The sequence below is a fragment of the Mustela nigripes genome, chromosome 7, assembly GCF_022355385.1.
Source record: "Mustela nigripes isolate SB6536 chromosome 7, MUSNIG.SB6536, whole genome shotgun sequence".
NCBI lineage: Eukaryota > Metazoa > Chordata > Mammalia > Carnivora > Mustelidae > Mustela > Mustela nigripes.
Window position 1 is genome coordinate 124,896,875 of NC_081563.1, and position 21,964 is coordinate 124,918,838.

Consider the following 21,964-nt stretch of genomic DNA (forward strand, 5'->3'; position numbering starts at 1 on the left):
CTCTCTCTCTCTCTCTCTCTCTGCCTGCCTCTCTGCCTACTTGTGATCTCTCTCTCTGTCAAATAAATAAATAAAATCTTTAAAAACAACAACAACAACAAAAGGGCCTTGCTGAAGAGGGACAGTGCCCAGCTATGACAGTGAAGCACTAGGAGCTAATTCTTTCCACTCATGGGGAAGATAGTCTGCCTGGGGGTGCTTGATGTCTGGTCGCACTGAGTGGTGACCACCTAAGTCTGGTCCAGTCTCCCGGATGCAGAGATGGCAGATGGCCTTGGTGACTGCGTGCCCTTCGCCTGGGCCTGGCTTTCTCCCACCTCCCCTCCCCTGCAGGATGGCACATGGTTCTGGCCTACAGCTCAGCTAAAGGAGAAAGTCTCCTTGGCCGCCTGCCGGCATGACCCTGAGGCAGCTCCAAGCAAAACTGTTACACCCATAAAGACAGTCCCTTCCCCAGGCACTAGCCCTGCCTGGCGCCCTCACTAGAGTCCCAGGGCAGGGCCTGGCGGTGGTCCCTGGGGGCAGGTGCCCTGCCAGGAGACAAGGCCAAGTGTCTGGACCCGCCACGGGCAAAGGCCTGTTTTGGTTTCTGTTTCCATCCATTCAGTGGTCCCAGCTTGGCCGGAAGCTGGATGGCTGGGCGGGGCCTGGTCGCACAGGGTCGGGGGTGCCAGGATGGGCAGGAGGGAAGGGAGTACAGGTCGGCTCCAGGCAAACTCCGGCCTTGACTGCTCCGGGGCTTCTCCAGGGCACCGGCACCACCCAGGACTTCAAATGCATACATGCACATACTCTCCTGCTCGTGCATGCTCGCCTATACACACTCGCGAGGACACACACACGTGCCTATACACACTCATCCCCACACTAACGCACATGCACTCACACACTACTTTAACAGTTACTCAGACACTCTTCCATACACACACACACTTGTGCACACATATGCACACACACTCTTCCATACACACCCACGCTCATGCACACATGCATGTGCGTGCGCGCGCGCACACACACACACACTTATTTACGCAGTTGCCACTCACATTCAGGCTCATGCTCTCATACGCTCACATCCCCAGACCAAACAGTTGCCACCCCCAGAGCTCACTCTGGCACAGTTCCTCCCCCTCTCTTAGACAAAAGCAGCAGTTCCCTCCCACTGTCTCCTGTGTGGTCTGAATGTAGTGTCAGCTTGCAGCAGGGCTGCAGGGCGTGCCTTGAACTCGGAGTTCAGCCCTCGTTCTACCAATGACTGAAAGGAGGCTCAGAAAGGGGCAGCGATGGCTCTCAGGTCACATCACATTGCTGGGGCAGAGCCAACGTGAGGACCTCCCAGCCCCCTCTGCAGGGCCTGGTTTTGGCTACTGGTGCAAATGAATCTGTGAATAAGGGTTGGGGCTCAAGGGCTCATTGCCTCTCTCTCCCCACGAGGAAAGGGGTGTCCATGTTGGCTCTGAGGGTGGGGGCAGGAAGGACTGCTCTAGCACATCAGCGATGGGTGTGAGGTAGTCTGTGTGTGCGTGTGTGCGTGTGTGTGTGTGTGTGTGTGAGAGAGAGAGAGAGAGAGAGAGAGAGCGAGCGCAAGCTAATGAAGGTAGAACCCCTGTATTAACCTCCTGCGCTGGGTCTCTACCCATGTCATCCTGTCCTAACTCATGCCACGCTTGAAACAGTGGATTACATTCCTCATTTCATAGAACCTAAGGCCAGAGAAGTCAAGTGACTTGTCCAAGATCACAAAGCAAACAAGCAGCAGAGCCAGGCTTCAAGTCCAGATCTGTCTGCTTCCAAAACCTGGTCTCGTACAAGTGGCTAAGACACATTATGCCTACAGTGTGCCAGGCCCTGTTCCACAGGGACTACAGCATCTCACCCCCACAGCAGCCCTCTCCGGGCATCACCAGTGGGACTCTCACTGGACAGGTGAGGAAACGGAGGCACACGGATGTAAAGCCAAGTCACCCAGCAAGTAGGTGCTAGATCTTGGATTTGAATGGATGGTCTGGCTCCCAGCCCAAGGTCTGACGATGATACCATGCTGCCTCCCCCTGAGTGTTTAACTCCTGGCACCTGGGAGGGAAGCTGGGAATGCCCAGTCCCAGTAGCTACCAGGTGCATGGGGACATTGACGCCCCAGGAGAGCCACTCTTCCTGGCCTCAGGGATGCCTTCCCTTCCCCCTGAACTGGAGCCATTAATGGAGAGGAGTTCAACCATCTTTTTGCTGGGAGACCTTGGACAAGTTGACTTCTTTCTGAAGCTCAATCCATAGGCAAGGGGCAGTTGGACTGGGTGATCTCTAATTGCCTCCCAGCTCAAAAATGTTGGGCTGGGTCAGGAGCAGACCCCAGCTTCAAGGCTGTCCATTAGGTTCTACCAGCTCAAATGTTTGTCTGGGACCCCTTAGAGACACAGGGGAAAACTAAGGAGGGACAGGCCCAGGACTTCCTGAAGATGCCTGCAGGGCAGAGAACGCTGGGCTGGGAGTTTCAGGTCTGTTGCTACCTTGCTGTGTGGCTCTGGGTAAGTTACTTGCTCTCTCTAGGCTTTCGTTTTCTCATCAAGAAAAACATGGGGGATAGTTCCTGTTCTACCCCCACTCTGCAAGGCTATTGTGAGTATCCAACGTCCAGATGGGAAATTGTGTGGGGCAATGAAAGACCCAACCGATGTTGGCAAATTATTATTATTTTTTAAAGATTTTATTTATTTATTTGACAGAGATCACAAGTAGGCAGAGAGGCAGGCAGAGAGAGAGGGGGAAGCAGACTCCCTGCCAAGCAGAGAGCCCGATGTGGGGCTTCATCCCAGGACCCTGAGATCATGACCTGAGCCAAAGGCAGAGGCTTTAACTCACTGAGGCACCCAGGCGCCCTGGCAAATTAGTTTGCACCTTGTTTTGTTTCCCAAATAATTTGAGAAATTTAGCTATTGATAATTGATTATGTTGATAAGAGTTTCTGTGGCCAGATCTACCCCTGGAGGCCAGGCTGAGTGTCTAATCAGATAAAGAAATCATGAATTGAGTGCCACCCATGTCCCAGACACTGGGGTGGTACTATTAACACTACTTCCCTTCTGCAAATAAAGAAACCGAGGCTCAGAAAGTTTAAGAAATCTGCCCAAACACACACAACAGAGCCAGGAATCATATCCCAGGCCCATCACCACCAGGGAGCACTGCCCCTTTGCCCCAGAGTAGGGTAGGGCTGTGTTCCTCCAACCAAGAGGCTCAAGGCCCATGAGAGATTTCAGCCCCCACCCCTGCCAGGAGCCCAAGAATGAACTGGAAGCAACCATGTCACCTCTTGTGTGTGACTTCTGACCTCCCTCCCACATGCCCCGCCCCCTGGGCAGAGTGTCCCCCACGCCTGCCCGCCTGCCCCGCTCTGACCCTGGCGCCTGCAGGTGCGGCTGGTGATTGCCGAGAAGGGCCTGGCGTGTGAGGAGCGGGACGTGAGCCTGCCACAGAGCGAGCACAAGGAGCCCTGGTTCATGCGGCTCAACCTGGGGGAAGAGGTGCCCGTCGTCATCCACCGAGACAATATCATCAGCGACTATGACCAGATCATCGACTACGTGGAGCGGACCTTCACAGGAGGTACGGCTGCCATTTCCACCAGGGGCTCAGCCACAGACCTCGGGGACCCCACAGGCTCAGACGGGCTCCCAGAACCTTGGGGAAGCTGAGGAAGCCCCCCGGTGCGGACATGGCCCAGTCTCCCCTGCAAGGAACAGTGGGGCTGCAGACAGGGCTCAGATGCTTCCCAGGAATCACAGAGCTACAGGCATGACCACGGTCCTTGGGATGCCACAAACCCTCTCCCCGGCACTCCAGGGAAAGGGCTAGCTAGTCCAGACATGCCCCTAGGAGCACTGGGGCTGCAGCCTCCTTCCCCAGGAGGAGCTCTGGTTAGAGGCACGGCCACAGGTCCTCAGAGCCCCCCCGCAGGATGCAGGCCCTCCTAGTCACCACAGATGGGGCCCAGACCTTCCAACAACGCCAGCACAAGGGCAGGGCCTAGCCCCCTGAATCTCTATAAGTACAGTCAGGGCCGTGGGCCCCCTAGGTACCCCATAGACACGGGCCCAGGTACCTTCGAACATTGCCGATACGAGTGCGGCCCAGACACCCCAGAGCCCTGCAGGATCCTGTGTCTCCCTCCCTCCCTCCGACCCTCTTCAGGTTCAAAAGCCCACTGCCCATGGCAGATCCAGGCGCAAATCCAGGCGAGTGGAGTCAGGGCCCAGATGGGTACTGTGTAGAAAGAATATGAATGAGTTGCCGACAATTAAAAATCAAAGAAAGTTCCGTTTTAAGCATCCAGATTTCTGGCTTCTCCAGCCTGGTCACGCTGGGCCGACACCCGCATCGGGCTACAAGCCTGGAGTGGTGAGGAGCTGCCCCTAGGAGACAGGCTGGGTAGACCAGTAGGATCCCCTGTCAGCGGGGGGGGCGGGGGGGGGGACACTTTGTCTCAAGAGCCTGGGGAAAGGGCTGGTCCCTGTGGGTCTCGACATCTCAGGGTTCCAGGAGGCTGACATGGAGGGATGGGGTCCTAGAGCCTGGCCTGTCCAAATCGGAGGTAGGGAAGGGTAGGCGGGCAGGGCGGGACCGCCACCCCCAGCCCAGCCCTGGCCGTGCCCTGCAGAGCACGTGGTGGCCCTGATGCCCGAGGCGGGCAGCGCTCAGCACGCGAGGGTGATGCAGTACCGGGAGCTGCTGGACGCGTTGCCCATGGACGCCTACACGCACGGCTGCATCCTGCACCCCGAGCTCACCACCGACTCCATGATCCCCAAGTATGCCACGGCCGAGATCCGCAGTGAGTGCCGCGCTACCCCCGCTGGCCCACCCGTGTGCTTTCGGCAGGAGTCCTCCTGCTCATCTCTAGTCCCCTTCCTCCTCATATTCCTCCTGATCTCCTTCATCCCTCTCTGCCTCTCTCTCCACCTCTTTCTCTCTGTCTCTGTTAATCCCTCTGGGTGTCTCTGGCTCGATCCCCCCCCCCCCTCCTGCCCTCCCTCCTCTGGCTTTCTCCCCGCTGCTCTCCCTGGCATTTCCAGCTCATTCACTCCCTTTCAAACTGAAATGTCTCTCCCTCTCTGGCTATCTTCCTTCCCCTCTCCTGCCCCTCTTCTAGTCCTGCCATCCCATGCAAAGGCTGCAGGGCTCTGTGGCCCCCGGAGGCTTGTCTTGTCCCAGAGGAGCTGGGGCACCGCCATGGTGGAGTCCCAGCCCCAGACACCTGGAGTCGGGGGCCCAGGGTGGTCAGGACTGTGGTTGGTGATCCAGGGCGCTGAGTGACATCAGAGTTGGTGCCACCAAGGAAGGCTGCCCAGATGTGCAAGGCCTCCTTTGGGGTCTCTGGTTTCTGATTTAAGCATCATGTGTCCTGTCCTAACTGCTAGCTTGGACATGCCCATAGCCTGGCTCATCCTCTAGTTTCCAGCTCCCAGTAAATGGGGGTTAGATTAGATCTGACTACTCATCAACCACTGTTTACAGACTTTGGTCCAGGCTCTGTGAAGACACCATGAGGGTCCTATACACAGATGAAGTGTGGTGATTCTAAGTAGATACTAGGTGTCTAGAAAATGATCACTTCCTCCCTCTTGAAGGAGAGAGCCGATGTTTGTAAGTGGGATGGAGCAGGTTGTGGAACTTGATCTCGTCCCTTTAGAGCATCCTTGAACAAGACTCGGAATTTATCAGTATCATCCTATCTCCATTCAGTCAGCAACACTGATGGGGTCTCTTATGACACAGGCCTTGGCAGGGGGCTGAGGACGGATGGGGACAGACACAGCTTCTACTGTCCCAGTCACGGTTCCATCCCAGGGAAGCAGAATGACAAGTGAGTGTGTAATTGCAGTGCAGGACTAAATACATTTGCACAGCCTCTCAGGAGGGCAGCCTGGCATCTAGATCAAACACAGAAAGGCCCACAGCTCAGAGATGATCCCACAGTTACACCTGGATGTGTGCACGAAGAATCACGTACAAGGATTTTCATTGCTGCCTAGGTGGTAATAGCAAGAAGCTGGAAACAACCCCGTTGTGCATGAGTTGGGCAAATACATTCTAGTCATTCTCTACACTGGAACACTTCAAGTCTTCCCATACAATGGACCTCAGCACAGCTATTTAAAAAAAAAAAAAAAGAAGCCTATGACACTGGGTGTTACATGCAACTGATGAATCACTAAATTCTACTGCTGCAACTAATAATACACTATATGTTAACTAACTTGAATTTAAATAAAATCTAAAAATATAAGCATATGGGATGCTCCCTAAGATATATTAGTAAGTAGGAATGAAGGGCAAAAACTGCATCTAGCGTGCTATCATTAATATATTTAAAAGGGTGTTAAATGGACACGCATGTGCTTGCAAACACAGAGGGTTTCAGGAGGTATATATGAGAAGCTGTTGGCTTTTGGGGAGCAGAACTAAGAAACCACAGATTGAGGGGAGAGAGATTTACTTTTCACTGTGCATTCTTTTAATATTGTTTGCATTTTTAAATAAGGATGTATGTATAACCTGTTCAAACACTAACTGATTTTAAAAATGTTAACCCTAGAACCAATGAGTGTTAAGAGAAGGTGCCCATCCCAGCCTTGGGGCCTGGGGGGCTTCTGAAATAAAGCAACACCCAAGGATGACCAGGGGGTAGAAGGAGAAGGAGAGAGAGAATCCCTCCAGCTTCCAGGAGAGGGTGTGGTGTATTGGGGGAACTGAAGGAAGTTCCATATGGATGATGCGTAGCCCCAGGGGAGTATGAGTGGCCGTGGTGCGAGTCTGGGGAGTAGGTCTGACAGAATTGGAATCTTGTCCAAAGAGCAGTGGAGATGGAAATGAGCATGATGGAAAACGGGATGGAAATGAACATGGGTGGAAATGAACATGATCCAATGTGTATGTTACAGCACTCCCTCCCCTAAGAGAATGGGTGGGACAGTTCGGAGGTCCTGCTGTCACCTAGGTGAGCAATGATGGTGGCCTGGACTGGGTGGAGGCAGTTCCTAAATGCTTCTGGGGGCTGGAGACCCTTCCTCATTCGTCCATGAGCTACCTGAAAGAGCCTAGAAGGCAGTGAGGGGTCCAGAGAAGGCCCAACCTACTCCTCCTTTGAGGAGAGAGATCTGAGGGGTCCAGCTCCACTGGGGGAAGGAAGGGGATCTCACAGGATGCAGAAGGGATCCTGCAGTGATCCCTCCAATCAGTCTAAGTTCTTTTCTGGGCTTGGTTTGCCCTCCTGGAGTCTAAAGAGAGCCACATGTGCATCCCTGGGTGACTGGCAAGAGAGAAAATGCTATACTTTACCTTCACATTCATAAAATATCAATGACACTTAATATAGCCCCAAAGCTGAAAGGTCTAGGAGTGTGTTTACTGAGTTTTGTGTCAGGCCAGGAGATGGGGTGGTAGATGGTGAGACATCAGAGGGCAGAAGTTAAACATCTGCGGTTACTCATTTACTCGGTCATTCTATTCATTCATTCATATTTTCATATATTCAACTCTCACTAAGCTCTTGTTCTCTGCCAGGCCTGCACTGGGTTTTAAGGAAACGGAGACAAATCTGACATAGCCACTGGTCTCCAGAAACTCAAGTAATGGTGGGAGACATATATATCCAGAGATAAGTACATCAGAATCTCCACATATGGCAGGACAGGTTGTGCACTGCACAAGTCCAGGGGTCACTTTTCACATAGATTGCAATGTGAATGGGTTTGTGTAGGGGCAGCTCTGATTACTGTATTTGCATTTTCCGTCAGAAATCTGTACAGTGTACACCGGAGGACAAAGGCATTGAGTGGTCAGACCTCCTAGAGGATCAGGACAGACTTCATGGAGGAGGTGATCTTGAACTAGATTTGGAAGGGGATTTTCAGGAATACAAGAGAAAGATATTCCAGGAGGCAGAAGTAGTGTGAGCAGAGACCCAGAGGTTTGGGATGGTCTGGAACATTCAGGGAATGCCAAGCATTTGGAGTGGCTGAAATATTACCACCTAGGGACAGGGACAGGTGGGGCAACTCAGTGAAAGATGGAGTTGGTAAGAAGAGAGGATCCTGCTGTGGTTTTTGTTTTGTTTTGTTTTGTTTAAGACAAAAGAAGAGCTTGGATGTTATCTGAGGTCAGTGGAAGCCAAGGATGGGTTTTAAGCAGGAAGTGGCATGATCAAGTATGTGTTTGAGGAAGACCTCTGAGTGGGGAAAAAGGCATGGAAAGAGAGAGGGCCAGTGCCTCGGACTGGGTCAGAATCATCCAGAGCAAGATCAATGAGGGGATTTGAACTAAGGGAGGCGGAGGATTGAAAGGAAGAAGTTGAGCATGAGAAGAATAAGAAGGAGGAATCAGAAGGACCTGGGACTGATTTGGTTCAGGGAGCAGGTGAAGGAGGAATTGAGGGCACTCCTGCAGTCAACTGGCTTGGCTCAGTGTGGGGAAGGGTGCTGCAGGCAGTGGAGAGTGCAGGTGAGGAGCACGTGGAGCAGGGACGATGACATCAGGTGGGCCATGATGAGTTCAAGGAGCCTAAGGGATCTCTAAGTGGAGTTGGGACACAGGGAAAGGGGAGAGTAGGATTGGGCACCACCATCTACCTGACTCACCACATCCCAGACTTCCTGGCCAAGAATTCTGGAGAAATCATGGAACAGACCCCAGGATCTTATCCTGCATGATCTTTTAACCTCCTCTTAAAACTCCCACAGTTTACAGTTAGATTCTCTAAGTTAGATTATGGATACTTCTTTTCTCTCATTAAGAATGATTCTCAAGGTGCTGCCTTGAGTTCCATCATGGACCCACTGTTCCATCACCCTTCCCTTTTTAGCATCTTTAAAAGGCGACTTTTCCCAGGAAATACGGGTTAGGGTGTTCCTAAATCCTCACAAAAATTGCCTCACCAGCAAAAGTCACAGCAAAAGTCTCTTACAGTTTTTCTTGAATTAAGCAAGTTTTTCCTTGTGAGCTACAGTGAGTGAGCACCAAACTAAGAATCAGATGGACCCAGGCCTGAAACCTGCTTATCCTTCGCTAGTGTGGGATATCATTTAGCCTCTCTGAACCCTTTCCTTTTCTTTTTCTGTTACCTTTACCTGTTACCACAGGAAAGGGTAGGGGGAGACATGCACTGAAGTATGACTTTGTCCAGGTTTATAACCTCTCCGTTTCTGGCAAACTCCCATCCCCGAGTAGTCTCCTCCTCATTGAGGTTTCTTGATGCCTTGTGGCCCAAGCAGGTGGCCCTTTGTGTCCCATAGCATTCACTCTCCATCACAGATTGATCATTGCTGCATCAGAGATTTCTCTATGGGTCTGTCTTTCCCACTAGCCTGAGCCTAGAACAGGATGGCATGTCATCCAACCCTACGTCGCAGCCTCTTGTACCTACTAGGTGTTGGCTGTTGATATTGTTACTTCCCAGACCAATGCTTGAGTGGGACTGTGCCTGCAAACTTGTGGAAGAGGGGGTGGGAGTGGTCCTGGGTATCATAAAGGTGAGGTTTTCCTTATTCTCTCCCTAGGACATTTAGCCAATGCCACCACAGACCTCATGAAGTTGGACCATGAAGAGGAGCCCCAGCTCTCTGAGCCCTACCTTTCCAAACAGAAGAAGCTCATGGTGAGTGCTTCCAGGCCTGCCAAGTTCCCTTCCCCATCACCTTTCCCATGAAACAGTTCCAATGGGAGAAGCTGGTTTTATACAGAGGATCAGCTGATGACCTAAAATGAAAACACTGCTCACTTTTCCAATCCTGTCTCCTCTGTCATTTACTGGTTTTTGACCTTGGGCAAACCACTGTCCCACTAGATCTTGGTCTCATGACATCTTAGGTTGTGTCCCTAAGAGCCGAGCATTAGACAGAGGTTCTTGGGTAATAGTGGATTGAGGGAGTGTTCTAAGGAGAACCCAGTAAGAGGCCAAGTTCACCTGATCCCACAGAGAGTTCTGCAGCGTAAGTGTGACCACAAAGTCTATCTTCATGGAGGCAAGGGGCAAGACAGGTATAGCCCTGTGTCAGTCATTCATTGGTTACAGATTGCCTGGTGGGGGCATGAGGGATGAGAGACCCTCCAGAGTATTTCCAAGCAGCTCTTGTTGGCTGAGAGTAACTCTGGAGAAGAGGCAGCAATGAACAGCTATAAGCAGATCCTCAGAGCAGTTGGCGTATGATAGTGCCAGGTCTGGCCAGGATAGCCAAGCTCACGGGAGTGCTGTGGGCACCAGATGAGCGGGCTTTGTAACAGTGGAGCCCTCTCTATGCTGGGAGGGATATTTGGAGGCTGGGTTTGCTGAAGGAGGTTTGGGTCAAGCTCGTTCCAGCCTTGGTTATCCAAGCCCCTTGGAAGCCGGCTCAACTCCTCTGGTTCCTGCCTGTCCTGTTCCCAGGCCAAGATCCTGGAGCACGATGATGTGAGCTACCTGAAGAAGATCCTCGGGGAGCTGGCCATGGTGCTGGACCAGATCGAGGCGGAGCTGGAGAAGAGGAAGCTGGAGAACGAGGGTGGGTGCCAGTTCTGGGGTAGGTGGGTGATGGAGCCCATCCAGTCCACCTGCCCCTGCCCACTTCCAGCCCCTTTATCCCAAAGATCTCAGAGGACCTCCCAGGTGGTTAGGGTCATGGATCATGGAGGCAGACAGACTAGATATAAGTCGTAGCTTGACCACTTACTAGTTAAGTGACCATGGGTCAGGTACTTCATCTCACTGGACCTCATTTTCTCATCTGTAAACTAGGAATAATAATAAGACCCACTCCAGAAAGGTGCTGAGACGTTGCATGAAATAATACATGTAGGTATTGGGTCAGCACTTAGCACACAGTAGGTGTTTAATTGAGGTTGGTGAAGATGATGACGGCGGTGACGGTGATGACCAGGACCCACCATACCATCTCACCTTTCCCCTGCTCAGGGATGTATTATGACTCTCTTTGACCTTGACTCTTTCTGTCCTTGAGTGGTTCTCTGACCTTGAGCATGCCAGCTTCATTCCCATCTCCACACCTTTGCTCCTGCGGCTCTTCTAGCTGGGAGTATCCTCTCCATGCCACTCTGCTCTTTTTTCATTTTATGTGCTGTCTTTGCCACCAGTCCTCTTCGAGTTTGATTCTGGGTCTTCTCATCTTGCTCTGTTTTAGGCGGTCGGTCTTGTCTCCTCAGTTATGCTAATTTACAGAGCCTACATGATAGGCACTGCTACACTCACAGCATCACACACACACACACACACACACACACACACACACACACACCATCTGTATGGGAAAGCCATGGAGCACAGTGTTTGAAAAGATGGGTTTAGGAGCCCCAGACTGGCTCAGTTGGGAGAGCATGCAACTCTTGATCTTGGGGTTATGAGTTCAAGCCCAAAACTGGGGTGTAGAGATTACTTAAAATCTTAAAAAAAAAAAAAAAAAAGATGGTTTTTGAGTCAGACAGGGGTTTGAGTTAGAGTTCCAGCTTCGCTGTCTATACTATGTGACTTGGATAAGTTGCTTCCCCTATTGGATATTCAGTTTCTTCACCTGTAGAATGAGATGGTAATAATACAACTTAATGCCATCTTGTTGGACTCTTATAAAAAGTCAAAGTACTTTGCCCACTTCCTGGAACATGCTAGTTTAAACACATGACAGCTAAAGGCATGCACATTCTCGGTTTGAGAAAACTGAAGCTCAGAGAGATACAGGGACTTGCTCAAGGTCATGTGGCTCGTAAATGGCATGGTTGGGGCAAGGGCAGGTTTGCCCCTGACAGGTGCAGTGCTCTTCCAGCATCTCACAACTGATGCAAGCATAAGGTATGCATAGATACCTAAAGGCCTGAATAGAACATTGTCATGAGCTCCAAAGCCAGGGCCCTAAATCCTCTGTAGAAAAAAAAGACATGGCAAGGCTTAGTAATAAAAATGGTATACACCTTAAGCAGGAACTTTCTCCTTTCTGTCAGAGAAGGTGCCTAGGAGAGCCGTTGAAGAAGAGTGCTCAGAGGCCAGAGGCGTGGTGTTTCCAAGGTTGCCTCTGGGGTCAGAGTCCCAGCTCAGCCATTTTCTCATTGGTTGACCTTCATTATCAGGCACATCTTATGTATTTATGGATTAATTTGATCAGCTGCCTTGACAAAATACCACAGACTAGATGTCTTAACCCACAGAGATTTATCTTCTCACAGTTCTGGAGTCTGGAGTCAAAGATCAAAGTGTTGGCAGGTTTGGTTCTTTCAAGATCTCTCTTGGGCTCACGAGGCTGCATTCTTGCTGTGTCTCCATGCACACTTTGCTCTGAGTGCATGCTCCTGGTGTCTATGTGGCAAAATGTCCTCTCCGTATAAGGACACCAGATTAGTTAGGGCCCACCCTGATGACCTCATTTTAACTTACTTACCTCTTTAAAGGCCCTTTGTCAAAATATAGTCACATTTGAGATACTAGAGATTAGGGCTTCAACATACGAATTTTGGAAGGACACAATTCAGCCCAGACAACATATCTTTTAACAACACTTCCTGTGGGCCAGGCACTGGGCTAAGTGTTTCACATAGTTTAATGCATTTAATGCCCCTAGCAACTCTAGGACGTAAGTAATATGAGTAATCCTATTTAAACAGATGAGGAAACTAAGGCACAGAGAGGTTCAGTAACCTTCCCAAGGTCACACAGATAGAAATGGTGAAGGCTAGATTCAAACCCTGGCTCCCAGAGTCTTCAGTTTTTAAGTGCTAGCTCTGCTGCTTCTTCCATTCTGTAAAGGGGTGATAAAGTGAAAGCCCACTTCACGGGGCTGTTGTGAGGCTCAGTGAGAAAGTGAGGGTAAGGGAATAAGCACATGGCCTGGCACACGGTATGGAAATGTCCACACATATTAGCTGCTGATACGATCAAGGGAGACACAGAGTGTGACCTAGATGGAGGGCAGAGTTGAAGGTCCTGGAGAATAGCTGTGAATGCTCATTCTTCAAGTGATCTGTAGATAGGGAGCCTCCTGACCTCAGGCTCTGTTTTGGTCCTGAGCTCTTCCAAGAGGAGGCAGCATTGCAGTGTCCCGTGGCAAGATGACTGGGATTGTTCCAGATGGAGATTCTTATGTCCCTCCATGGCTGTGGGAGGCAGCAGAGGTCTGGTGAGGTGGCTGGGCCCACATGGTCTCATTCACCCACTGGGGCACCCCGAAACTTTCCTGGGAGTAGTGCTTACACCCTGCACTTGTCCCCTTCTGAGGCAGAACCCAGGGTTGGGAAGTGTTACAATGTCACAGTTAAGACCTCTAGAATGGAGCCAGATGACACAGACATGGATTCTTGGTCAGCTACCTCCTAGTTCTGTGACCTTGTAGAATTCACTTCACTTCGGTGAGCTCATCTACAAAATGTGGATAATAATAGACTCTCACTTGTGAGGTTAGATTCTAGGTTGCAAGGGTTCATAAAGATAATGGGTGTTGGTCACTCTCCACAGTACCTGACTAAAGGTAGAATGTCCTAGAAATAGCGCTTTCAAAATAATAACCATTACCATTCTTCTTCATTCATTTATTGAAATATTTCTTGGACACCGATTGTGTGCCAGGTCCTGAGGATAAAATTAAGTAAAAACAAGACATTGTTCTTGCTCTCATGTAGTTTATAGTCTGGTAGAGAAGAAAGACATTAGTCAAATAATCCCATCAGTAAAAACAGAATTATAAACAGTGATACAGGTTAAGACTGATAGTAAAAAGAGTCTGGCAAATTTGATAAAGCTTCTCTGAAGAAGTGATGTTTCAAATGAGACCTGAAGGATATGGAAGGGCCAGCCTAGTGAAGAACCAGGACGGGTGTGTCCTAGGCTGAGGGGACACCATGGTGAGGGGATAGCTGGGAACTCTTTGGTAACTGGCTACTGTGTGGTCAGTAACGGCAAAAGTGGCGTAAGTGAGGTTGGACAGAGCCAGAGAGATGCAAGCTCATGGACCTGTATTTAAGATTTATCTTAAATCCTATGTTCTCCTCTAGGATTCTGATGGATTCCTGTCTCATGTTGAGGTCTTTTATCCATTTTCAGTTTATCTTTGTGTATAGTGTAAGAGAATGGTCGAGTTCCATTCTTCCCGTATTTATATTTTATTAAGAGTTTAAATCTAGTCTATATTTAGAATTTAGATTCTGTCCTATGTACAATCCATCCAATGGGAACTCCTTGGAGGGTTGTGAGAAGGGGATTGCATCAGTTAGCTTTTGCCGTATAACAAATAAACTCTAATTCTGAGTCACTTAAAAGAACCTTTTATCTGTTCATGATTTGTGGTTTGGCAGTTTGGGCTGGGCTCAGCTGGGAGCTTCTCTCTGTCCCACATGCTGGTGGTGGCATCACTCAGGTATCTGTAACCAGCTGGTAGACCTCACTGGCATGTCCAGCAGCTGGCTCTCCATCAGCCTGGCCAGTGGGCCACATGTTGGTCATCATCCAGCAGGCTAACCCATGCTCATTCATATGGTGGTGGCTACAGGGTCTCTGAGAACAGCAAGGGAGCAAAGACTTTTCAAGGCAAACACCTTTCAAGCTTCTATTTGTGTGGAATTTACTAGAGTCCCATTAGCTAAAGCAAGTCTGGGTTAAAGGGGTGATGGTTGACATTCACCACCTGTTGGCAGAAGCAGCAAAGCCACATCCACACAGGACTGGGAGGCATTGGGTCCACCCAGGGTGAGATGTTCTGATCTTAGGAGCACTTTGGTTGCAGTGAGAATGGATTTCAAGGGAGACAGAGTGGAGGCTGTCGCAGCAGCCCAGGAGGGATGATGCTGACTTGGGCCGAGGAGGTGGCAGGGAAGATAGGGAGGCATGGAGGGACTCGAGAGGCATTTTGGAGACAGATGGATTGGTACTTCCGGAGTGGTCTTATGAGGAGGGAAGAGTAAGGGAATGGAATCCAAGATGCCTACTGGGTTTTGGTCTGAGTTATCCGGTGGTGCCATTTCCTGATATGGATGTGTGGCAGGTGCGAGTGTTTGAGTGTGTGTGACTCAGTGTGTTCAAAAGACCTTTCAGACACCCAAGAAGGGGTGTCATATAAGCTACTAGGTATTCTAGTCTGCCTTGTACAGGAGAGGTCAGACTTTGTAGAGAGATGTGTGAGTCTCCAGCATCTCTATGTGGTATTTAAAGCCACAGAACTGGGTGATTCATTAAGGAGGGGGACAAAACAGAGTCAGGCCTGATGTGTCCTCTTGCTGCACAGCAAATTGCCCATGAATTAGCGGCTGAAGCTGCAACAAAATGCACATTGATTACATCACACATCTTCTGTGGCTCACGACTTCTAGGGGGGTGGTGCTGGGTGCTTCTAATTTAGGGCTGCATGATGCGGGCTGTGCTCAAGCTGTCGGCTGGAGCTGCAGTCGTTTGAGCTGGAGAATCCACAGCCAAGACGGCTCGTTCACACCGTTGGTGACTGGAAGTCTCTGGCCCCTGCTGGCTGTTGGCGGGAGGCCCCAGTTGCTTACAACCTGCGCTTCTCAATGGCGCCGCTTGAGTGTCCTCACAACATGGCTGCCGGCTCTTCCTGGAAGCAGTGCGGCGGAGAGTGAGAGAGGCGGCCACAGTGATTTCCACAGCCTGCTGCTGGAGGCCACTGTTACTTCCTCCACAGTGATTTCCTCCAGCCTGCTGCTGGAGGCCACTGTCACTTCTGCCACATTCTGTTCACTGGAAACAAGGGACAAAATACAGTCCGTATTCAAGGGGAGGGAGATCGGGCTCCATCAGAGATGTACTGAGTGGCTGGTGAGTGCATTTTAAAACTGCCTCCCTGCCCTGAGGTCCCCCCATGTAGGGGGGGCAGTAGAGGCGGAGGCGCCAGCAAAGCCGGCAGAGAGTCACCAGGGCAGCAGGAGGACCCTTGTGTCCATGAGATTTAGAAAGGATTGTGCTTTAAGGAGAGAACAGTGTCAAATGCTGCTGGGAGTCAGAGAAGCAAGGATAGAAAAGCGTCCCCTATACTTTGTCTCACGACTGTCGGTGACCTTGCCAAGGGCAGTTTCACTGGAATGTGGGGGTGGATGGCTGGTGAGGGAGGAAGACAGCAGGTGTAGGCCCCTCTTGTGAGACCTTTAGCTTTGGAAGGGAGTAGAGATGGAATGTTGCCCGAGGACGAATGTGGGGTGAAGAGGGGAGACACAAGCGTGTTTTCAGGCTGAGTCCTGGAGTCCAGGAGAGGACGCGAAAGGCATCCTACTGGCCAGGGCCCCGAGGGAAACAAGGCACCTTCAAATGGGGTAGGTTAAAGAGGACTTCATCAAGGGACCACTCACAAATGTGTGAGCAGGACGTAGGGAGAGCACAAGGAAAGACGGGGTGGCCTGGGTCTGAGGTTGTGAGGGGTGGGAGCCGTGGCAGGAGCCGGGACAAAGAGGCTGTGTGTGTGGGGGACGGCCAGGCAGGAGCCCATGGCGACCCGCAGAGAGGACTCCCACCTCACTCTCACCCACCCACCCTCCTAACTCCTGCCTCTGCTCCCCAACGGCCGGACCCGACTGGAGCCTGAGGGCTGGATGGAGCCCCACTGGGGTGGGAATCTGTCCAGTTGTCCTCCTGGGGCACAGAGCAGCGTGGAGAAGGGAGGAGGATGGATCTAGAAGGCAAAGGGGAGACGTGCAGCCTTGGATGGTGCAGAGAACGGCAGCAGGCCCGGCCTTGAGAGGAGGTGGCCGAAGGCAGGGTGCATGTGCTTGGCTTTGCAGGGTTCATGGCCAGAGTGAAGTCTTTTCTGCCTGAAAGCTCCTGTTTTCTGAATGCCGCATGTGGTGGTGTCCCAGTCTGAGTGAGGCCTAGGGACCCGGTGTGAGGAGAGGCGAAAGCTGTGTGGCTGTGTCTGCAGGCCGTGGGGAAGCCAGCCTACTCTGGGACTCATAGACGACAGGCGTGGCTGAGTGCCCTCTTGGGCTTTGTACTCATGAACTTGAAGCCTAACTGGTCCGTGTAAGTGTCTCCAGCACACTGAGCTGGCAGACTCAGGGAAGGCAAAAGATAGAGTTTGTCCAGGGCTGGGGGCTTTTCAAAGTAAAAACAGAATTATAAACAGTGATAAAAGTGTTAAGATAAGTGTTACTGTTTTCCTATATACACAAAGCTGGAGGAGAGGGGCAAACGGAAGGGCGACCCGCCAGGCTACACATGTCCGCGTACATGATGGTTGTGGCTCTCGGCATCTGCCCACAGACAGAAACATAGGCGTGGACACACTCAGACAACAACATATGCATACAAGCTTGGGAATGTCTGTCTGCAGCCAAACAGCCCAGTGGACGTGGGCATCACTGCACTTAATGCATCTGGGGTTCCACACATGGACTCAGTGCCCACGTGCGGATAGCCACGTGTGTAAACACAGTTGGTGCATGGACTTGAGCAGGCGCACACAGCACGCATGAGGCAGACACACAGATCTGCACACCCTACAGAGAACGCGCTTACCGAAAGGAGCCCGAGCGTCTGTGGTGATCCATGCCTGTGCGCATGCGCCTCTGCATGGGGACGGGGCCGTGTTCTCTAGAGGTTATGCACAGACTCTGGAACCTGGGCTCAAATCCAGGATCTGCTCGGACACGTCCTACCTGTGTGGCTTTGGCTGAGTTACTTAACCTCTCTGTGCTTCAGTGTCCTCATGTGTAATGTGGGGATAATAATAGCACCTACCAGACAGGGTTGTCGTGAGGAGTGGGGGGATGACACCTCACATTTTGGTGCCTCTCCCACCCCACAGACTGTTCCCTCCCCTGCACCTCTGCTGGTTTCTCCTTGTCCATCACCTAAACCTTGTCCTGCCCGGGGCTCAGTCCTTGGTCCTATTCTCAAATCTGTCTTCTCTAGTTTGTCGCCGGGGACCATGGGCCCCAATCCTGCCTTTTTTCACAGCCCCTCACCCCCATCCTGACCTCATCTTGCTCCAGAGCTGGCAGTAACTCCCCCCTCCACGAGGAAAAACACTCTTTTTTTGCCTGCACCGTCGGCTTCCTTGCCCGCCTCTGGCTTTACCACATTTCACAAAACCTTAAATGGTTACATCCACTCTCTGCCTAGTAGTTCCTGTGCCCGTGGACCCAAGTGTGGCTGGAGAAACACATGTGCCAGCTGGTCTCACTTTGAATTCATGACCATGAGGCTTAGATGGCTCTCCTGTTGCCCGAGGGTCCCCCCCAATCCCATCCTGGTCCCCTTTCCAGGTGACTGCTTAATACCTTCTCCTTCCTCCTCAACTTCCCCCCGCTGTCCCCAGCCCTCCCCTCACTCACTGAGGACACCACAGTGCTTGAACCCCAGAGCGCCCCCCTACCAGCCTCTGTACTGTACCCATCCGTCCTATGCACACATTTTACCAGGTTTTTTTTGTTACAGCACATCGTAACATCTCTGAAATTGGAATGTTTCTCACAAACAAAGTCGAATTGGCACCACTTGTTCTCTGCGGGGTGGCTGTCTTCTATTCCAGATAGAGTGCAGTACGCTCCCTCGAATTCCAGAGCCTGAGCTGTCCTTGATCCAGCAACCCCTGCCCTTGTGTACTAGACGTCCATCTGCTCAAGCACTTGGGGTGGTAATTCTCTCCACTGTCCTCGGTAGCATCATTTCCCCCTCTCTGCGGGGTCTTCCCCATCAGCATGCTGGGTTTTCCCTCCCCGCTTGCAAAGACACCCTTGGCCTGTCTCGCATTATTGGCGCGTCCTTCCCATCACAGCAAACTCCTTGACAGAAGGATTCTCGCTCACGGTCTCCAGTTCCTCTCCTTCCTTTCTCTCTTGGACTCCCTCCAATCAGGAGTTCAGCATCAGCATCCACTCCCACTGCTCTTGTCAAGGTCCCCAGTCACCTAATGCCACCATAGTTCTCTGGCTCCTACTTGACCTTTCTGCAGCATTCGAATACCTCCCTGCTTCTCCTTGAAACACTTTCTTATCTTGGCTTCCAGGATCACACCCTCTCGTGGTTCATCTCTTATCTCATGGGTGCTCCTTCTCATGCTCCTCTGCTGGTTTCTTCTTGTTGCCCAACATCTGACTCTCGAAGCCGCAAAGCTCAGTCCCTGGTCCTATTCTCAGATCTGTCTACACTCAGATCTGAGTGTAGACTACCCTTGCTAATGTCCTCCCAACTCCATGCTGATGATGCACACTTGAACTAGATATATGTACCTCTAACTGCTGATTCACCATCTCCCTTGGAGATCCAACAGGCATCTTGAAGCTTATGTGTCAAGAACAAACTCTGGATTAGAGCCTTCCTTGCACTTTACCTCCCGGTCCTGTGAAAGCACGAGCCTCTGAGGACACTCTGTCTGTCTTGTCCTGTCAGATCTTCATGCCCAGCACATACTAGATAAACATGTGTTGGGTGAATGAACAAATGAATGAACAAGAAGCCGCAGAGTGAGAGGGATGGAGGGGCTCAGGCTTTGATGGTGGAGGGCATCAGATTCAGGACATCTCTGAGTTGAAAGGAACACCGGCTCAAAGATGCAGAAGCCAGCCTCCCGGGACAGCAGACCTCACAGGAAGTGGGCAGCGGGGGGTGCATTCCAGGCATGAGACCCAGCAGGGGCAAAGACCCAGAGGTGGACATGGAGCTCCTTTGGTCTCCTACATCATGTCTTGGTTCAAAACCCTGAAGTTCTTCCCCACTGACCATGTCATGTCCCTACTCCTTTGTGGAACTTCTAAGATTTTTCCCAGTGTGTCTCCATCTACTTCTCTAATCTTGACTTTTCATGAATCACTCCCTGCTCCCTGGGCACCCCCAGGCAAGCCATGCCCATTTCCAGTCCCTCCGGCTGCTGTGTTGAGAGCCGACTCAAGGAAGTCAAGGGCAGAGATGGGAAATCATCAAGGGGACATTCTGAAAATTCCAGTGAGAGAGGATGGTTGCTTGGACCGGGCTGGTCACCGCCGAGGTGACCTCACATTCTGGCTGTGTTTGGAAGAGAAGCTGACAGGAATTGCAGACACACTACATGTGGAGGATGAAAGGAAAAGGGCTCGCCGTGACATGGGGCTTCGGCCCAAGCAACTGACAGGGTGGGCACGGGGTCGCTGACGTGGGGGGTGAGCGCGGTGGGTTTAGGGGTGACAATCAGGAACTCGGTTTTGGACATACCGGGTTTGAAGTGCACGGTGGATATCCGAGCGGAGGCTGCTGAACGAGCGGGCAGTTAGACACGGGGAGGCTGGACGTTAGACACGTGTATTTGCACTTCAAAGTCAGTTGATTTAAAGAAGAAGTACTAACACAGGTAGTATAAGCCTTGGGTAGAAGTGATTCAAGCAGTAGGAGCGGGCGGCCCGGCGGCCGTGGGAGCCGGCAGAGGCCAGAGGTGTCAGTGGCGGAGATGTGAGTCCCACCACCCCCATCTCCTCTCCCTTCCTCTCCAGGGCAGAAGTGTGAGCTGTGGCTCTGCGGCTGTGCCTTCACCCTCGCCGACGTCCTCCTGGGAGCCACCCTGCACCGCCTCAAGTTCCTGGGACTGTCCAAGAAGTACTGGGAAGACGGCAGCCGGCCCAACCTGCAGTCCTTCTTCGAGAGGGTCCAGAAGCGCCTGGCCTTCCGGAAAGTCCTCGGCGACATCCACACCACCCTGCTGTCGGCTGTCATCCCCAATGCGTTCCGGCTGGTCAAGCGGAAACCCCCATCTTTCTTTGGGGCGTCCTTCCTCATGGGCTCTCTGGGGGGGATGGGCTACTTTGCCTACTGGTACCTCAAGAAAAAATACATCTAGAGCCAGGCCCGGGCTTGGTGCCTGTCGGTGTCTCTGTACTGTGACTCCCAGCAAGCTCTCAGTCAGACACTGTCTCATGAACACTCGGACAGCCACTCCCCGCCCCGTTTGGAGTAATTCTATCGTCAATGTGAAAACATTCCATAGTTTAGAAGTAGACGTTGCCAATGCCGTGAGTTGAGGCCACGGCTCTACTGAAGGAGAGAAAGAGTGAGTGTGAGAGAGAAAGAGAGAGAGAGAGAGAGAGAGAGAGAGAGAGAACAGAAACGAAACACGAATGCCTTTTCTTTTAATTCAAGGTCTCAAGATGGAACTGTGGGGACTGGTTAGGATCTGAGGTGAGTCCCAGGCTGTTTCGTCCACCAGGGCCCAGATTCTGGGAGGTGCTTGGGGCTCGGAGGGCCTGACCCCTCGCCTCCCCTTCCCTCTTGCCCAGGGAATTCTTCCACAGGACAAAGCCAACATCAACACTGACTTTTCTAAGCGGTGCCTCCGGGTGGGGCTGGAGACCGCAGACCCCGGGGAGGCCCCTGAAGACCCGAAGGGGCTCCACTCTCCTGTACGTGGACGGAGACAGCACTGGCTCCAGCCAAGGCAGTGGCAGCCAACCACCAGGTCATGCCTGGGACCGACCCCATGAGCACACCCTCTCGTTCCCCTCCTGATTTGGCCAGTGGGTTTGCTTTGACACTAACCAGAAGTCCCTGGAGGCAGCGACCATCCGTCATCCTTTTCACACCTGGGGTTGACATTTCCCAACACGGGAGGTGGCCTTTGAGCGAGGGCCCCGTTTGACCTTCTTCAGAAGGTCAGTCCTGGCCTGAGTGCAGGGGTGGGTCTGGAGGTGGATGGACTAGGGTCCGTCTCTCTCTGCCTATGCCAAAGCCAACTCGTTTAATGCTCACCTTCCCCATCTCTTGTGGGCCCCCCCGTGCTCCAACACACCACGTGGAGAAGGGGAGGTGCCTGCATCCCTGCTGCCCTCCCCGGTCGTGTCTCACTTTCCTGTGCCTTTTGCATGTTGGGAGAGGGTCTGGGTGTCACTGCCGCTCATGCTTAGAAACCACTGAAAGCCCCCAATAAAGCATTCAGGAGGAGCATTTGCTTTTCATTTCTAAACATGTGTTTTCCATCCATCTCTCATTTCCAGAGTCTGGGGCCGGAGATGCAGAGACATAAGGTTCAGACTCAGA

At 51.8% G+C, this 21,964-nt stretch overlaps 1 protein-coding gene across 3 annotated transcripts in view; it reads left to right on the plus strand.

Moving 5' to 3' along the window:
- Positions 1–21,890, plus strand: part of GDAP1L1 (ganglioside induced differentiation associated protein 1 like 1) — a 27,520-nt gene extending 5,630 nt beyond the window's left edge. Inside the window, exons 2-7 of one of the 3 annotated variants that reach the window (XR_009405475.1) lie at positions 3,411–3,603; positions 4,655–4,828; positions 9,552–9,649; positions 10,418–10,532; positions 20,428–21,109; positions 21,208–21,890. Coding sequence is in view for 2 of the 3 variants with exons in the window: in XM_059407054.1 (XP_059263037.1) it covers positions 3,411–3,603; positions 4,655–4,828; positions 9,552–9,649; positions 10,418–10,532; positions 20,428–20,771 (924 nt within the window). In the remaining variant the exon portion in view is untranslated. Of the gene's footprint in view, positions 1–3,359; positions 3,604–4,654; positions 4,829–9,551; positions 9,650–10,417; positions 10,533–20,427 lie in introns of all 3 variants that reach the window. The other 2 variants (XM_059407054.1, XM_059407055.1) reach the window with 2 other exon arrangements.
- The last annotated feature ends 74 nt before the right edge of the window (positions 21,891–21,964 follow it).